General features: G+C 38.2%; 1 protein-coding gene across 3 annotated transcripts; it reads right to left on the bottom strand.

Annotated features, from left to right (window-relative positions):
* Positions 1 to 11810: 11810 nt before the first annotated feature.
* LOC113071900 (gap junction alpha-3 protein-like) lies at positions 11811 to 15564 on the bottom strand. Of its 3 annotated transcripts, XM_026245182.1 has the most exons (3): positions 15511 to 15564; positions 14464 to 14527; positions 11811 to 13497 (listed from the first exon to the last, which is right to left on the bottom strand). In XM_026245182.1, the coding sequence occupies exon 3, from the start codon at positions 13460 to 13462 to the stop codon at positions 12152 to 12154; it is 1311 nt and encodes a 436-aa protein (XP_026100967.1). In that variant the 5' UTR covers positions 13463 to 13497; positions 14464 to 14527; positions 15511 to 15564; the 3' UTR covers positions 11811 to 12151. The 3 variants fall into 3 exon arrangements, with proteins under 3 accessions (XP_026100967.1, XP_026100968.1, XP_026100969.1); XM_026245183.1 differs by lacking the exon at positions 14464 to 14527; XM_026245184.1 differs by lacking the exons at positions 14464 to 14527; positions 15511 to 15564 and adding an exon at positions 13686 to 13886.
* Positions 15565 to 16936: the final 1372 nt, after the last annotated feature.

Raw genomic sequence — 16936 nt, 5'->3', positions numbered from 1 at the left:
TCTTCTTCTCTCCACTCCCCAAAACACACCCTTTTCTTCAATTTGTTGGAAACTTTGTTTCATGTAGCATTACATGTGAGGCCACTGTGGTCTGAAAATATTCAGATAGAAGACAGGAACTTTGGTCCTGTGAAGTAATGGATTCAAGGAGGCATTTTATTTTTTTATTTTTTTTCTTCCTGCCCAACCAAGCCTTCTAAAGATAACATTTATTTATTACTGTTGATTGACGTCTGTAGAAGAGAGAGTCAAAGATGTTCTAACGCCAGGGCAGGGTGTGTGTGTTGGATGCTGTGCCATGTGTGCAATTTCTCTGGCCTTCCATTAAGAGCATTAAATCCTGCTGCAGCCCTGGACCTTTTTGTGTGATTGGTATGAGTGTGTTTGTGAATGTACGTGTCTCTTTTTCCCTCCCCTTTCTTGTTGTTTTGGAGTGGATTGGACAGGAGTTAGTGCTGCGCAGCCAATACGTTACTGGCATTGAACCTTTAAGTGTGAACAATCAAGTATATGAAATTTGACTTTGAATTTCATCTGCAGCGTTATGCTGATTACACCGATAAGCAGAGACATGTTGTCAATGTTTAAACATTGTCTTAGAATTTGCTCTGTACCCTTCCTGGAGTCGAGAGTAATTTGAAGGATGTGCGTGTGCACAAAACTCATTAAACATTATGTTCAAAAAATGTAGCTTATGCAAGAGTAAAAGTGATTTATTTATAAGGCACAAAGTCGGTGGGGTTTGTTTTCATGGTTTTTACGATCATTTCCTTGACCTTTTTTTTACCAATAAATTACAAGCTAATTTCTTGGTTTCAAAATGGTTTACCTCAAGACCCTTTTAAAAATCTGATTAATTAGAACCATGAAATGTGATTTTTCAGCTTGCCTTCCATTGGACTGTAAGGGTTAGAAGTGTGTAACTTAAAAGATGTGAGTGAAGATGTTTTGTGCTTGTTAAGCCAAGCTCATCATTAGGTGTATGGGGTTTTGAAAGTGATTACACTTTGGCACCTAATGCATCCTGCATAATCATAATTTTTTTTTTTAATGTAATTATTTTTTTTTTATTATTATTTTTTTTTTTTTGCAGTGAACATCAACAATAACTTAAACCATGCAGCTTTAAGAAAAGGTTAATGGAGAGGTGAAAAGATCCACTAGAGTATTACATGGAATCATTTGTAATACCTTTCAATATTTTGAATATTCTTCACATTTTAATATAACGAATGTAAAGTTATAAAAAACAAGTTCTTCCAAAAGAATTTTCCCCCCTCCACAATTTGTTTTAGGTTTGTGAAGACATTCAGACAGGGGAACAAATAATATTTGCTTCAAAAAGAAAAAAAAACTTGATTTTGAAATTTAGTTTTTCCCATATCAAAATGCTCTTTCCTATGACAGCACAATATACAGTGAGCTGTATGTTGATTACCCTATCAAGCTGTTCAGAAGTTCATTAAAAGCCCATTCACACCAAGAGCGATAACTAGAACAATAACTCTATTAGCGTCTACACTGATGCATGGTAACATTCAGTTTATTATATACAAGCGCACATTGAAGTTTTTTCATCTGCCGCTTTAAATGCTGAAGCTCTAAAGCAGCAATGGATTCTGATTTGTTGTTACTGTTTTTATTGTTCATCAGCTGAAAAAAAAATTCTTCTGAAAGTGATTCCAGGGATATCGTTCCTCTCTGTCGTTATTCTTCTAGATGTGGTGTGATGAACCCTATTCTCATATAATCAATAATAATTAGAGGGAAACGCCACCCCAAACTGAAAATTTTGTCATTACTTACTTTACTTAAAAATGTATTCAACCTTATGAACTGTATGGCTTCCTTTTTTTTTCTGTAAAGGAGATATTTTGAATTTGAATTGAATTTTGGACTATCCTAACACAGCTGGCTCATGCAATGGCACATTGTTTTTTTTTTTTGAAAACCAAATTCAAAGAAGTGTGTAGTTTATATACTAACCAGCCGAGGCATGGACTCCACAAGAAACTGGTATCTGGCACCAAGACATTAGGAGCAGATCCTTTTAGTCCTGCGAGTTGTAAAATGGCAGCTCAGTGGATTGGATTTGTTGATCCAGCACATCCAGATGTTCAATTGGATTGAGAGCTTGGGAATTTGGAGGCCAAATCAGCATGTTAATCTCTATCATGTTCCTTAAATTGTTCCTAAACTTTTTTTTTTTTTTTTTTTGCAACGTGGCAGGGTGCATTATACTACTGAAAGAGGCCACTGCCATCAGAAAACACCTTTGCTTTGTAAAAAAGCATCTGTTTAATGATTAAATGTAAATGCAAATAAAGGAGTGAGCATGGTCTGCAACCATCTTTAATTAGGTGGTACATGTCAAAATAACATCCAGGACCCAATGTTTCAGCAAATTGAGCTACAGTAGCTCCTCTATGAGGTCAGATCTGACAGGCTAGCCTTCACTCCCCACTTGCTTCAGTGAGTCTTGGGCACCCATGACCCTGATGCCAGTTAGGTTTTTGTTAGGTACTAACTACTGCATACCAGGAACACACCACAAGACTTGGCGTTTTGGAGATGTTCTGTCGTCTAGCCATCCCTATTTGGCACTTGGCACCCAATTTAGAATGCCTCCCTAGTGAAGCCACATCGGCCAACATTTGTTTTAATATTGTCCCTGCTGTTGTAATGTTGACTATATTTATCTGGGTTGTATTGCATGAGCTCTTTCTGTCAGACGAGTGGCATGAGCTCACTTGGCACCAATGGTTGGTATCATCTCCTCCCAAACAAACACATGGTTCACAGACCAAGCCTCTTGATGGACTTTATACCAGTAGGTGTCCCATGTCAGTATCCATGCCGGGACATGGGGAAGCACAAGGTCATTGCAGTCGCTGGTCATGTGACAGGAAATGGCTTCCAGGAGGATGTATGATGTCCTGTTTTCACTAAGGCTGCCCGAGTTGTGACTGACAAGCAGCAGTGTTATTATGGGCAGTACAGCATTCTCCTTTTCAGTATAAATAAGAGTTATGCTACATACTTATCTATTAATACAGCAGTGGAGCTACTGTGGTGAAACTGGAAGGAGAGGATCTGCAGAAATGAGAGCTTTTGTGACATGACGTGTTTAGCTGACATTTGAAACAATGTTTTATAAGATAGTAAACCGCTTTTCTTGTAAAATAGGAATTTACCATAATGGTTGAGGCTATAAGGGATACAACTAAAGCTACTGGGCATGGACACATCAATATAACTAGATGTATATGTTTATAAAACACAATCTAATATGTCGAAATTTTTATTTATCGTTAGCTTCCGGTTTTTGCTGTATCCTTTCTTGCCACAACCGAAGATAAAAGTCTTTCACAAACACTAAATAAGTGGTGTGGTCTGATTAGCAAGTTTCCACAGTCAAAACAATCCATTGTCAATATCGCAGACAAAATCATTTTTAAACTAACCCTCTTTTCAGGTAAACACAAGTGAATCTGCAGAAATCCATGTGGAAAATATTTCACCCTCATGCAAAATTCTGATTCTGTGGATTCTTATTGAGCTTACCGGATTTTGTTCATGAAAATTAGATGAACAATAAATATGAGCATACTTTAAATTAGGTGAAATGAAACTGGATTTAGGGATTTTAACAAACCAAGTATTAAACTCCTCTTAACTTGAGATGCCTGCTACTACTTCTGTTCTATGCAAAATTCATTTGATAAAATATGAAATGGCTTTAAAAAAATGGCTGGCCTGTACAGTCCTAAAGTATCTCTGTGTAGTTCTCTGTTTTTTTGGGGACTTTAGAGCCCCTTAAGTCGGTTGAATTCATGTTAATATATCACTGTCATAGGCTTCATCCGAAAGCCTATGCAGCTGCCTCGCTGCTGTATGAGGGAATGACTTTGCAGGCAGCGTTTTTCACGAAGGCACCGCATGAAAGTGATTTCAGACTGACTTCTGAGGAAGCGTAACGGTTTAATGACCTACACCAAAACAGAACAAGTTTTGGTGATAACTAAACAGATATTGAATTACTATAATATTGATTTCTCGCTAGAAATAACATCAAAAGTTAGTAAGAAATATATACACACAAACTGAGCATCAAACGCTACTTTCAGATGGCACTTTTTTTTTTTTTTAGCTCAGTCATGGAATGTAACGCTCAGGATTGTGGGATATCAAAGGCAGCGAAGGATACAGCTATGCTGCCTTCAAAATTCTATCAGATGGTACCTCTGGAGACAGGTAGTAAAGCAGAATTTGGATTCAGACGTGCCTTGATGTCTTCATCCCTTGGAATGGTTTTTTAAAGCTTTCGGATGCAGTAATAATTACAGTGAATAGATATATACGGGATTGTTGCTATCATAAAGCAACCCGTCCTTTTCGCTGTATTTCATAGTCGTAGAAGAGAGGTTAGAGGGCAGCGTGGGAAAGACACAGAAGGCATCCACTCTTTTAGAAACCTATATTTCAAGAAAAGAAGAAAAAAAAAAGCTTAAGTACATTTGTTTAAAAGAGTACTTTATTTGAGGCCAGATTATTTATTTAGCAGTGTATGGGCCAGTAAACAACCAATCAGAACACCACAGCAGCAACATGCAAAAACCAGTTAGAGCCCCTTAGCAACCACATAACAATGTGCTATAAACCAATAAGAACATCCTAGCAAATGCATGGTGACATTAGTAAACAAAAGCCTCTCGCATTTCCACAACTTGTACCTGAGGTCTTACATGAGCTATTATTTTATGGGCAAGTTCTTCTAGGCAAAATCTCTTGACATTTGTTTGTTCAACCTGAGCTGGCAGCACTCTTTGATCAGATTTGTCATTAATGTTGACTAATGAGCCAGGAGAGTAGACACTATGGAGTGAGTTCAAACAGACACAGTGATCCATGAGGAAGCAAATCAGTTGAGAGGTACCATACTGTTGATTCACAGTTTATCTGTGGCACTGATTCATTTGGGGTGGAAAGTGTCATAGTGTTTTATTGCTTATTGAACTGAGACATCATCACAGTCACAGTGTGATCCGTTTTCTAATTTAATAGTTTTATTACAAATGATCGGCATAGAGTACGAGTCAAAATAACATGAATTTCATAGTTTCTTAGTATTTTGGAATGTTCTGATTCGCTTAAACGTCCAAGTTCCAAAGAGCAATGTCAAAATTTTCAATATTTGATACGTGACCTATTCCCTTTCATTGAAACATGCCAATTCCTAGATTGTTTATTTTACAGGTTTAAGATTTTCAGACTTTTAGACTTTAAAAATTGTTTTTTTTTATAAATGTTCAGTAAAAACATTTGAGCCCTTTTGATACCACAGCTGGTGTTTTCCATGACGTGTCCCTTGCTGGGCATCCAGTAGGGGGCGTCCTACATTGGGCATGTGTTGGAGCCAAAATTAAACCAGGGCGGGCTGGGGTGGAATGGAGACATTAAATTCTTTCACATTTGGGTGTGAGTTTTGTTTCCAGATAAATAGCCACCGCTCTCCATGAGGGCACGACTCTGATCCCTGCTTCAGGAGCGCTGGAATGTTGTCTCTGTGTTTTTTTTTTTCTGTTTGAGTGACGCAAAGCACGCTGAGGTTACCCCACCTTTTTGAGTGTGCTTGTGAACTTTGGCACCTCCCTGCGTTTGTGAGCTTTATGTGTGTGGATGTTTTCTCTGTACTGCATGGTGCACAAATCTGCTTAACATTTCAGTTAAAAAAAAATTCCAAATTATGTACACGAGAGATAAATCAGCGGAACGGGCTGTTTTGTAAAGGCACGTGCAGGTATGACAAACCCTCTTTTTTTTTTTTTGAAGAGGCAGCTTTTTTCTTTCTTTTCCATCAGTTAGAGTTGGCCAGACTCCAATAACTTGTCCCATTGATCTAAAGCGAAAACGACCCTGAGCGCACACACAGCAGGCCGAGCGAGAGGGCAGGCGGATGTAAAAACATTTTTTCACCCTCGTGGTTTTTTTGTTTGGGCTCAATCCCCAGTCCTTTCAGGGGACATAAAGAAAGCGCTGCTCTCAGCAGGGTCATCTGGGATAGAGCCGCGGCAGAGGCGAGAGACAGACTATAGGTGGCGATTAGGCCCTCTAATGTGTGATGAATCCTTTTAGAATCACATGATATGAACTAATGTCACCATTTAATTATAAAACAACAGCGAGCGAGCTGAGGGAGGAGGAGTTTGTGTTGGAGAGGGGATCACGGTGACCATCTGTACTAAAGTGAGAACCACCAGTATGGATGACCACCACAATTCTCACATTTTTATTTCTACATGAGCTTTAAAAAGCATGTTAAAATGGCCCTGCTCATGTAAGCTGTCAGTAGGAATTACACTCTTGGACACCTGTTGTCCCATCCAGCTCAACTTCAAGGGCTTATTTGTAGTGATGTTAAATTTAGGATGACCTATCTAGTAGAAAGCAGTGGGATTACCAGTGTGAGAGTATACAGAACAACAGTCACATGCACATTGTGAACGAAACATCGATTCACTGTCACTGCCATTTTCCTCTTAGATACTTCCTCTTGTTTAGTATGTAAGCGTGAGTCCAGACATTCTCTGTACTGAACTAGAATGGTGCTGGAGTGTGTTCACAGAGGGATCTGTGCGCCGTGCCTTTGTCTTCTGGGTCATTCTACAATCACGGTGGCAGATGCTCTTTCAGCTGGCAAAAGGTCAAACTGCAATGCACACAACTCCTATGCAATACCAGGCCCCACTTTATATTTGGTGTGTTTAAGTTTAGTTTAGTTTATTAATTTATAATAACATGGACAGTCTCCTTTCATAAAAAGGAGCCTCTACGGCTAATTTCCAGCTGTATCATAACTGTATTGCAACTAAGTATTATCTGCTTAATAATAAAATAATGAATTGTTAGGCACAAAGTACCTGTTGTGTTTATGTTTAATTTATAAACACTTTTTCTGCTATTGAGGTGGGATATGGGTAAAGTTAGGGGCAGGTTCGGCGATCTGGTTAGGTTTAAGGGGTAGAAGTGTCAACAGTGTAATTATATAATTACAGGATGCTATTTTCAAATAGAAGTACCGTGTAAAAATATGTATGTACACAATAAGTGCATTGTATCAAGTAATACTTTTAAATGTAAGTCCATAGTAGTTAAGGTCACTTAATATAAAGGGTCCTAATAGGATGCATGATTTTAAAAAAAAAAATTTAACTGTAACTTACAATATACTCAATCTATGATTTTTTTGTCACCTCTTCTTAAGTTACTGCTCTTTAGAAAAAATATTTGTACATTTACCTAAATATAAATATAGTGATTTGATATAAAGACATTTAATTTAAAAATGTAACTAATTGTAATTATTATGTTTTGTTGATTTTATTTAAAAGGTTTTAGTTTTTTTTTTAAATCAGTTATCACTAAATTAAAAAACACTTTAGAAGTTACCTTAGTGTTACTCTGCTATGCCTTAGATTATATTGCTAATAAAAAAAAAAATAATTAATTTATATTTTTTAATAACCATGGTCCTCTTTAAAACCTCGAAAAATCTACACAAAGATATTAATTAATTTTGTTTTAAACCCTGTTTGACTTTCTTTCATCTGTGAAATATTTAAGAAGTTATTTTGATAAATGTTGATATCCAAACTCTCTTGGTGAACTATGACAAAAATAAATAAATGAATAAATAAGCTCCGAGACATTTCTCAAAATATTTATTTTATGTTCCAGATGAGAAGGTGTGGCAACAGGTTTGGAACGTCATGAGGGTGAGTAAATAATGACAGAATTTTCACTTTTGGATGAACTATCCCTTTAAGCTGTCATTGAATTGTCAATGGTGTTACAACTTCCTGTCACAGTTAATTAGGAACAAAACCAAATAGCAAATGGCAAAACTAAATGGCAGCCAAGGAAAATTATACAGAAAATGATACCATTTTTAAATTGTACAATTATTTAGTGTAGCTCTGATTGCAATTAGATTATGTAAATGAAGTAACTGGCATCACAGTTACAGTATGATCTAATTACTGTGTTGTAATGTTGAACATCAACGGTCATTAACTGCACATGCACACCTTGGTGCAGACTGGGCCCCAAACATATTGAGTGGCTTTCCTGATATAAACAACACAGCACAGTGGTATTCCGGCAGAGAGGCTGCATGAATTTCCAAGGTGATTAAAGGCTATAAATAACTGCCTGTGTGTTTTTAGTTCTGGGATGATGAAGCCAAGTGCTCACACAGACACACAGACCCTGCCCTTCTTAGATAGCATTGCAACCTTCATCCCGCAGACAACCAATCGAATGACACCCCTCAAACACTGGACTTAACACCTACTGCATATCACCTCCTCTTCGATGACTGGCTCCATACTTTTTTTTCCCACAAACCAATACTAGCACTATCCATTTTTTAAGCCATCGTTTTGCTCTTCTCATAGCAATCATTGATTACTGTCCTTGTTCTTATGATAATATTTATTGATACTCCAAATAAGCTCTGTTTATTGAAACCATCACATGAGGTTTGCCAGTTTCAAATGTGCATTGTCTCTCTAATCCTTTGGCCCTAAAATAACCCAACACACTTGTCCTCTCATAGATATCTAGACACCGAGCACATGAAACAGCCAGTAGCGCTTTAACTGCTGTGTGTGTGTGTGTGTGTTGTCCCACAACACACAGCATGTGCTGACTAAATGCAATAAGTGTCAATTAACAAACCAGTATGGTGAGAATTAAAGTTCTCTAAACTTGAACTCCACTGTCAGATCTGATGGTTTAAAGCTGGAAGTGTTGAGATCCAGCTACTCTGAACATGCTTTCACTGTCTCCCATGAAATGAATCCATTTCACTTTTCTCCCGGTGCCGATTTATGGCTGAGAAAATTAAGATGTTTTATATATATATATATATATATATATATATATATATATATATATATATATATATATATATATATATATATATATTTTTTTTTTTTTTTTTCATTTGATGTTCATAGTTTATAATTTAATATAATTTACTGTCAAATTTGACTAGCCATATAATACAAGGATGATGATGGATCAAGTTGTTTTTCCTTATTCCTAATAGATTTCCCGCAGTCTTGGGTTTTTGCAGACAAGGTGCCTCTGATCCAGTGTTAAACCCTGTCACCAGAATAAACCCTCTTTTTTGAGAGATCCTGTCTTTTTTTTGTATTAAATGTGAAATGACCACAGACATGACATAGATCATCCTCTGGCCTGCACGGTTTTGCCGTTCCCTCACGGAGGGAAGACTGTGCTAATTGTGTGGGTGATGTGTCATTTCAGTGTCCCTCATGATTCAGTCTCATTCTCACTTCCCCTCTAGGAATCTGGATTCTGGAGTGGAGGACTGATAAGCATAAGGTCAGAGGTCAACGAGTGCAAGTTCTCGTTTGAGATGTGCTCAGGCTTCCCGCGAATTTGTTTCTCATTATGGTGTTGTTCTTGATGGTTTGGGCCTCGAACATATAAAATTGCATAATGCCTTGACAGGGGTTAGACTCATTAACTTCTAAAATTAAGTGGGGGTTGGTTAAAAATGACAAAATGTCTTAATTACCTTCTAACCTTTAGAAAGATCTCAAAGTTCTGTGAAAGTTTCAGTTTCTGAGCCTTTTTAGTGAACAGACCAGAACTTGACAGCATTTAATTGAAAAAGACAGAGGAGCCTACATTTATGGTACAAAAAGTTTATTTAGTAACAGCTTTGTAAACATTTGAGGTAAATGAACATTTACATCAACTTGTTCTTATAAAATTGAATACACAAGGCACTTCTCTTAAGACAGCATTGAAACAGGCTGCTGTTCTGAGCATATGTAGGTGGTTCATTTCCCTGATTGGTCAGAATAATCAGCTCTGCTAGAGAAAGTCAGTTCAAGAAGTTCAAGAAATGAGTGTTATCTGAGAATAATGGGCTGCAACTAAGTACACTACAAACGGATCGAGATAGGAAAGAGCTGGCTGGCTGGCCAATTCAAATTCAGAATGGATGAAATGCTATAATGCACAAAGTTCAAATTTTTTTTGCGGTCCTTTCAGGCCACCACAACAGTCCTAAAATAAAACATGGGAAACGTGTATATTTCTTATACTCTACAAGTGCTGTTTTATAAGTTACATTTGATGTTATTTAAGTGGAATAATACTGCCATCAACACAACGACTTTTACCATTAAGACATTTTCCTTTAAGGATCAAAAATATTTCCTCCTTTCTATCAATGTAAGAATTATTCAACAGTGTCTTTTGCCTAAATGTGCAAATCTTCAACTATTTACTAAAATGTAAACTTTAAGAGCCAAAAAATGACAAAAAAACACACTTTCGTTTTTGGATACATTAAAACGGCAGAAAATAAATAACATACATCTGTAAATACTGTGATCTGATAAAAGCAAGAGTAATACTGTCCTAAGCACAAACTCTGTGTGATGAAGCAATGCACTATTTCTATTTCAGGGCTGTCTGTCTCTTTAAATGGATTGCAGAAATATAGACCTGATAATAAAAGCAATGTACATTGTGTTTGAATGGGTCTCAACAACAGTTTTGTAAAGGTAAAAAAAAAAAGTTGTGCTGTCAAGTTGCTATGAGTTGTTATGTTTACAGAAGGCATGTTCTCTATACAACAGCAGTGAAAATGATGGCCTCACAATAACCTGAAACTGGACCAAAAAAAAGAGAGAACATCATGAGGGATAAACTCTATATCAGCATAAGACACTTGCAGCATCTTTTTATGTCAATTTTGAAGTAACTACGTTTTGGCAACCACGAACTGACTACAGAAAAGCAATGTTTTTGATAACTGTTTTTGTACTCATTCTCAACCAATTGCTATCATTTTTAGAAAATGCTCAACTTTTTTGAAATAAAAACCAATACGGGTTTCAAATGTCACATGTAATGAGAGTTAGTCCTCCCCTCATCTGATTAACTACTTCAGAAGTGATCATGTATTTCTGATGGCAAGATTGGACATGGTCATATATCAAAACTCTCAAATCCAAAAGAGTCGCAGGATGTGAACTTCACATCATGGGATTGAAAAAAAGAAAAAAGAAACTTGGTCCAGAGAAATACACAAGCTATATGAATTAAAACTCTGCACCATTCAGCAGTACAACAGTTATCTAAATATTTCACTTGCCTCAGTTATATTCTCATTTTTTCTGTGATGCATTAAAGTTTGACACTTTTATCAGGCAATGTGCTTTTTACTTTTTTCTTCCTCAAACTTTTGATTTCTCTTTACAGTGAGGAAATGTAGAGACAGATGCTGGAACAACATTTTTAAATTGGGTGTTCATGATTTGACAACCTCTTTCTTTGATTACTTCAATCTCTCTCTTTTTTCCTATTTGTCTCATATCCCATGACCCTGCCAGTGAAAACCTAACTAAAGTCTTTTTTTTTCTACATAAAATCATCCTTCATAAAGATGTAAAGAACATCCTGTGAAATAACCCTTGTCTTTATTATTGACTGAGTACGGCCATGTCAAAGATCGAAATCATTGTGAAATTAATTGTTGAAATCAAACTTTGATGCTTGTTATCTCATAATTCGATTTTGAGAATTTAGCCTGAATCTCACAGATGGGGTCACAAATACTTTTAAAAATAATAATACATGTCTACTCCGTCATTGTCTACTCAATACTCAGTGTATTTACATTGTACTTTAAGTGTATTTTTGCTTATTTGTAACTTGTATTGTACTGCAAACGTTTTATATTTGGTTACTTAATATATACTTAATAAATTGAACAGACTGAATGGAAATTTTTACATTAAGGCCTTGTCATAAGACTAATTTAAGTGACATTTATTTAATAAATCATTGAGATACTGTTGTAACATAATCTGCATTAGATGTGCTGCTCCATTCAGCTACTGCATAAAACTAACCAGCATTCAGAAGCCATAAGAGATGACTAAACTCTTTGTAATTTTACATTGTAAAATGGATTAAATAATGAATGGAATTAACGTTTTTTTTTTTTCTTATTCCAGCAATCTGCCTCTTTCTTCCTCTTTGTTTTTTGGTGTATTTTTTGTGTTTTTGTCCACAAAAACCTGCGCTTTGCAGTGGAGAGCCACTACACTGCCAAATCATTGGGCCTCGCTCTCGCGCTACTAGCTTTGCTAGCCCTGCTCAGTCGTCGAGCATCAGTGAAAATGACGGGCGGCTCGTGCATCTCCACCGTGGTGGTGACGTGCCCCTCCTCTGGCCCGGTGCTCGAACCACCGCCAGGGGAGGTGGGGGCGCCAGCCTGCCGACAGGCTTCTTTGGCTTGCCGCCCATTATTGGAGGAGCGAGATGAGGAGGAGGAAGGGGAGGGAGAGGCGGCGTTCATCTCCCGAGTCTGCTGCTCAGTGGCCAGGTTGGCCCAGTTCTGCTCGGCAGCCAGCCTGTGGTTGTTGTTGCTTATGTAGAACGGCGAGGACTCCTCCAGCTCCTCACGTAGAGGGTCCATCTTGAACTCGGCCGTCGAGGGCGCCGACACAGGCTGGAGGAACGCCCCGCCACCCACTGCCACCTCCGTGTAGTCTGGCGGGTAGCTGAGGGTGGCAGGCGCAGTTCTAAATGACTCGGCCTCCGCTTCGTCTGCGTCTGGCAGCGACTCGCGGTCGGGGGCAAACTCGTTGGTCATGCCCTGTTTGACCTTCTTCCATCCGAGGTGATAGATTTCTAACAAATTCAGCAAAAGGGACACGCAAGCCACCACAAGCATAAATATGATGAAGATGGTCTTTTCCGTGGGCCGGGAAATGAAGCAGTCCACCGTGTTGGGACAGGGCCACCGCGCACACTTATACAGGGGCCGCAACTTGAAACCATAGAGGAAATACTGACCTAAAATGAACCCCACTTCAAACAGGGTCTTGAAAATGATGTTGAACACGTAGGTGCGCAACAAGGCACCTCTAATACGAATTTTGCCATGCTCGTCTCTGATTGGCGGCTTCTCCTTTTTGCCGCCGCCGCCCCCACCCCGTCCACCAGACTCCCCTCCCCCTCCATTTCTATACAGGAGTTCTTTCTCATCCTGGAGCCGACTGGCCTTTCGCAGCTCCTCCTCACGCTCTTTGCGCTTCTCTTCCATTCGAACGATGTGCAGGACATGGCCCAGGTAGATGAGCGTCGGCGTGGACACGAAGATGATTTGGAGCACCCAGAAGCGGATGTGGGAAATGGGGAAGGCCTCGTCGTAGCAGACGTTCTCGCAACCGGGTTGCTGCGTGTTGCAAGTGAAGTCCGACTGCTCGTCACCCCAGACCTCCTCAGCCGCAGCTCCCAACACCAGAATCCTAAAAATGAAGAGTACTGTCAGCCAGACTTTGCCGATCACGGTCGAGTGTTCCTGTGCATTCTCCAAGAGCCGTCCAAGAAAGCTCCAGTCACCCATGCTTCACGATTTCTAGCCTAGAGAGAAAGTACAGTCTGAGGGCGTGAGAGAGTGGAGTCAGGAGAGAGAAAGGGTTAAAGGGGAACAGAGAGGATTCATCAGAACCAGTTAACAAAACAACGTTACATTGTACACCAGACCAGGATCATCTCTGGCCTGCACTGCCCATTTAGACAGGCACAGCTAAAGGTAAATTAACATTAAAAAAAACTCATGAACTCACACAGCATTTCACGGTTCTGCATAAGATCCGAATGGTCAGCCCTAATAAAGCACTCCCCTGCACAACTTTACCAAACGACGTTTAGGAAAACCAAGCAAATCACCCTTGTCATTGATCACTGTAAATATCACATTAAAAAAACTAAATGTTTGACATAAACTTATGGATTCCTTGACCCCTGGCTATTTAACTCTCTAACTGGCTGCTATGAACCTGGCATGCACAGTGTAAGCAAACTCTCTCTGGCTCGCTTTCTCTCCAGCCCTGACACACACACATACACTCATACACACGGTCTCTTTCTCTCCTGTTCGCTTCACTGCCCAGCTGGCATGTGCTGAGATCGACATTATAATGTTCAAAAACAGTTGAAAGCGTTGAATGGACAGTGATGCGTGGGACCCTGATAGAGCCAGTTTCAGGACATCAAGGTGAAAAATGCAGTGAAATATGGAGACAGGGCACTGCCAAAACCAGGCCACTTTATAGTTGTGAATCTACACCCAGATGATATCTACATCAGTATAGTTAATTGCCAGCTTAAAATGTACAATTCATTCATTCATTCACAAAAATTCATGAATCCAGAAATGAGTGTCATCTTATAACCAAAGGATTTTGATCAACACAGATTTCATCCTTATCATAATGAGCTCAAATTAACAAGAAAATTTAACTTGGTATAACAGAACAAGGTTGATATAGTATTGTCATTAGTAAACAAAGAACCCTAAAATAGCAAATATACAATAGCAAGAAAAGCAACATATTTACTTACTAAAATGATTTTGTATTGAGGGCGGCAAATCCATCGACTAAGGTTCTAAATCAAGTCTATGACCCTGAAAGAGAAAATGCAAGTTACATAATAATAATAGAAAACAGTTGTTTATTCATTTATTTTACATTTAACTAGGTTTATTTTACATGAATATATCTTTATACATAACTTTATATAACTAAAATAATTATTTATTTAGATGATTCTTTTTTAAATCCTTTAACTAGTTCAACAGATATTAGCAATTTTAGCCCTTTTATTTATTTTCAAATTCAAATTTATTTATTTTTTAATTCCACTTAATTAAGGTCTATTGTGGCTCGTTTCTCTCAAATTATCATCTTTTAGTTCCCAAGGCAGCTATCATTTTCATTACAGTTATTAAACTTGTTAGTTTGTAATTATTAAATATCAATAAGACTTAGCTTCTTTGATCTGTCAGCTAAGTATTTAATTACAAACTGCTTCTGTTTATATAATTAGCTGATGATAGTAATTGTCCACTGCTCTCATTGTACATCCAGGTCAAACTGTCAGAGAGAGGCAGATTTTCTATTCTTTGCAGTGATTGCTCATACCTGTCATCTCAATCAACAGCTCTTTCCTTGAAATGTGTCTAAATGCTGTTGCTAGTAGAAACCATCCAAAACTGAAGTCTTTAGTTCATGGCCTTCCATTTAGCAAAAAGTCTTAATTAATTAATGTGGGATATAAAAGGATAAAAGATTCGTAGACCTAACTTAAAGCATACCTTGACGGAAGTAGGCAAACTTATCTAAAGAAAGCAATATCCAGCGGCCACTGGTGCCACAGTTTGAGTGCGTTGAAAGCATACAGACCTCCCAAAGGTAGCAGGAGCCCTCCCCGCTCTCCCCGCTCCCCCCGTTCCCAAATCCTGGCAGCACTGCCAGCTTACCAAACTCTTTTGAAAGTGGCCGGCCAACTTATTCATTCATAAAAGTTCTTCACACATAGACCCGAGGTCAAACTCTCGAAGAAAACCTAGTTTTTCATGGCAAACCGAGTGTGGAGACGGGGTCTCACCAAGCGCAGCTGTCTCCGGTTCCCAGCCATCGCTACTGTCACTTTGAGTGGTCATGCAGGAGTGCTGCTTTCAGAAAGTCATCGGCCAGTCAGCGCGCACGCCACGCCCCTGTCAACTGGGCACACTCATAGCACGAATTTAACTATAGTACTCCGACCTATAATTTTACATGAATTTACATGCTTTATTTGACTTTATACCACGAAATATTCTTATAATAATAGTTTAATAATAATTGTTATATTAATGATAGTAATGATAATGTTGTTAATGATTGTGATGATTAGAATTATTTGAAATAATAATAATGATTATTATATGCTTGTACAGGCGGTGTTCCAAGAGTGCTGATATTTCTTGTTATAGAATTTGGACGTTTCACCGATTGTATCACTCCGCGTTCCATTCAAGCAGTCAGTCATGCGTTGTTTGGCACTTGATTCTGTTTTGGAAATATTAAAAAAATATATATAATAATAATTGGCCATATTGTGTCTAAAATATAATTTTCTTATTGTTAAATTCTTGTTTGCAAACCCGTTTTATAATTACATAACCTAATAATAAATTCACCTGCCGCCAAATTAGGCTAAACTTGTGAAGATGCTCAGTCGCAATAGGTAACTTTAGAATTTAAAATATTAGTTTAAAGTAATCTAAGCAATTACTAAAAGTTGGTTTGTGGCAGTAAACTGGCAAAAATACAAAAATGGGTCTAGTCAAAAACTTTGGAATTTTTGTAGTGCATGGCAAGGTATCCGTCATTACAGCAGGCCTTTCCTAAGATAGAATAGATTCCATTGGTTTTGCACACGGAAATTACAATACTGACAAACAGCAAACATTTAATACGTTTTTTATTAACATATTCATATTAAAAAGAAGTTGTTAGCCAAAATGTCAAAGAAATGTATAGCTACTTTTACAAACAGGTGTATATCGAAAAATTATCACAGCTCACTTTAGGAAACAGCAGAAGATTCCATCAATGCCATGTGGAAACTTTGGAAACAATAATTTCCGCGGTTTAAACACAGCCTTAAATTCAAAACTGGTCTTGGCTGACTTGTAGGGCCTCTCAGAGAGGAGAAAAACAAAGCAGAAGATAACGGACAGCTGACGAAGCGCGAGACCACAAGCGCTCACCTGTCAACAGGTGGACTGACTGACTGACTGACTCGGGGTCACTGAGTTCGCGCAACGATCATCTCACTCCACTCAGCCTTGTTTGTTGTCAACCTCATAAGGCACTGCGGCATAGGCTACTGAAATAAAATCCCCGGTATGGGTCAATGCAACAGATCCTTGTGAAATTACTTCAAACTAAACACAGGAGTGCAGTTGCTGAAGACATTTAAAATATGTGGTAAAATAAGCACATATAAACACATACAAAAACACAAATCCAGCACAGCTCTGTAAAAT

The sequence above is a fragment of the Carassius auratus genome, unplaced genomic scaffold (genome assembly GCF_003368295.1).
Source record: "Carassius auratus strain Wakin unplaced genomic scaffold, ASM336829v1 scaf_tig00008402, whole genome shotgun sequence".
Taxonomy (NCBI): Eukaryota; Metazoa; Chordata; class Actinopteri; order Cypriniformes; family Cyprinidae; genus Carassius; species Carassius auratus.
Note: the sequence above shows the minus strand (reverse complement) of the source record. Positions and strands in the feature narration are given on the sequence as shown.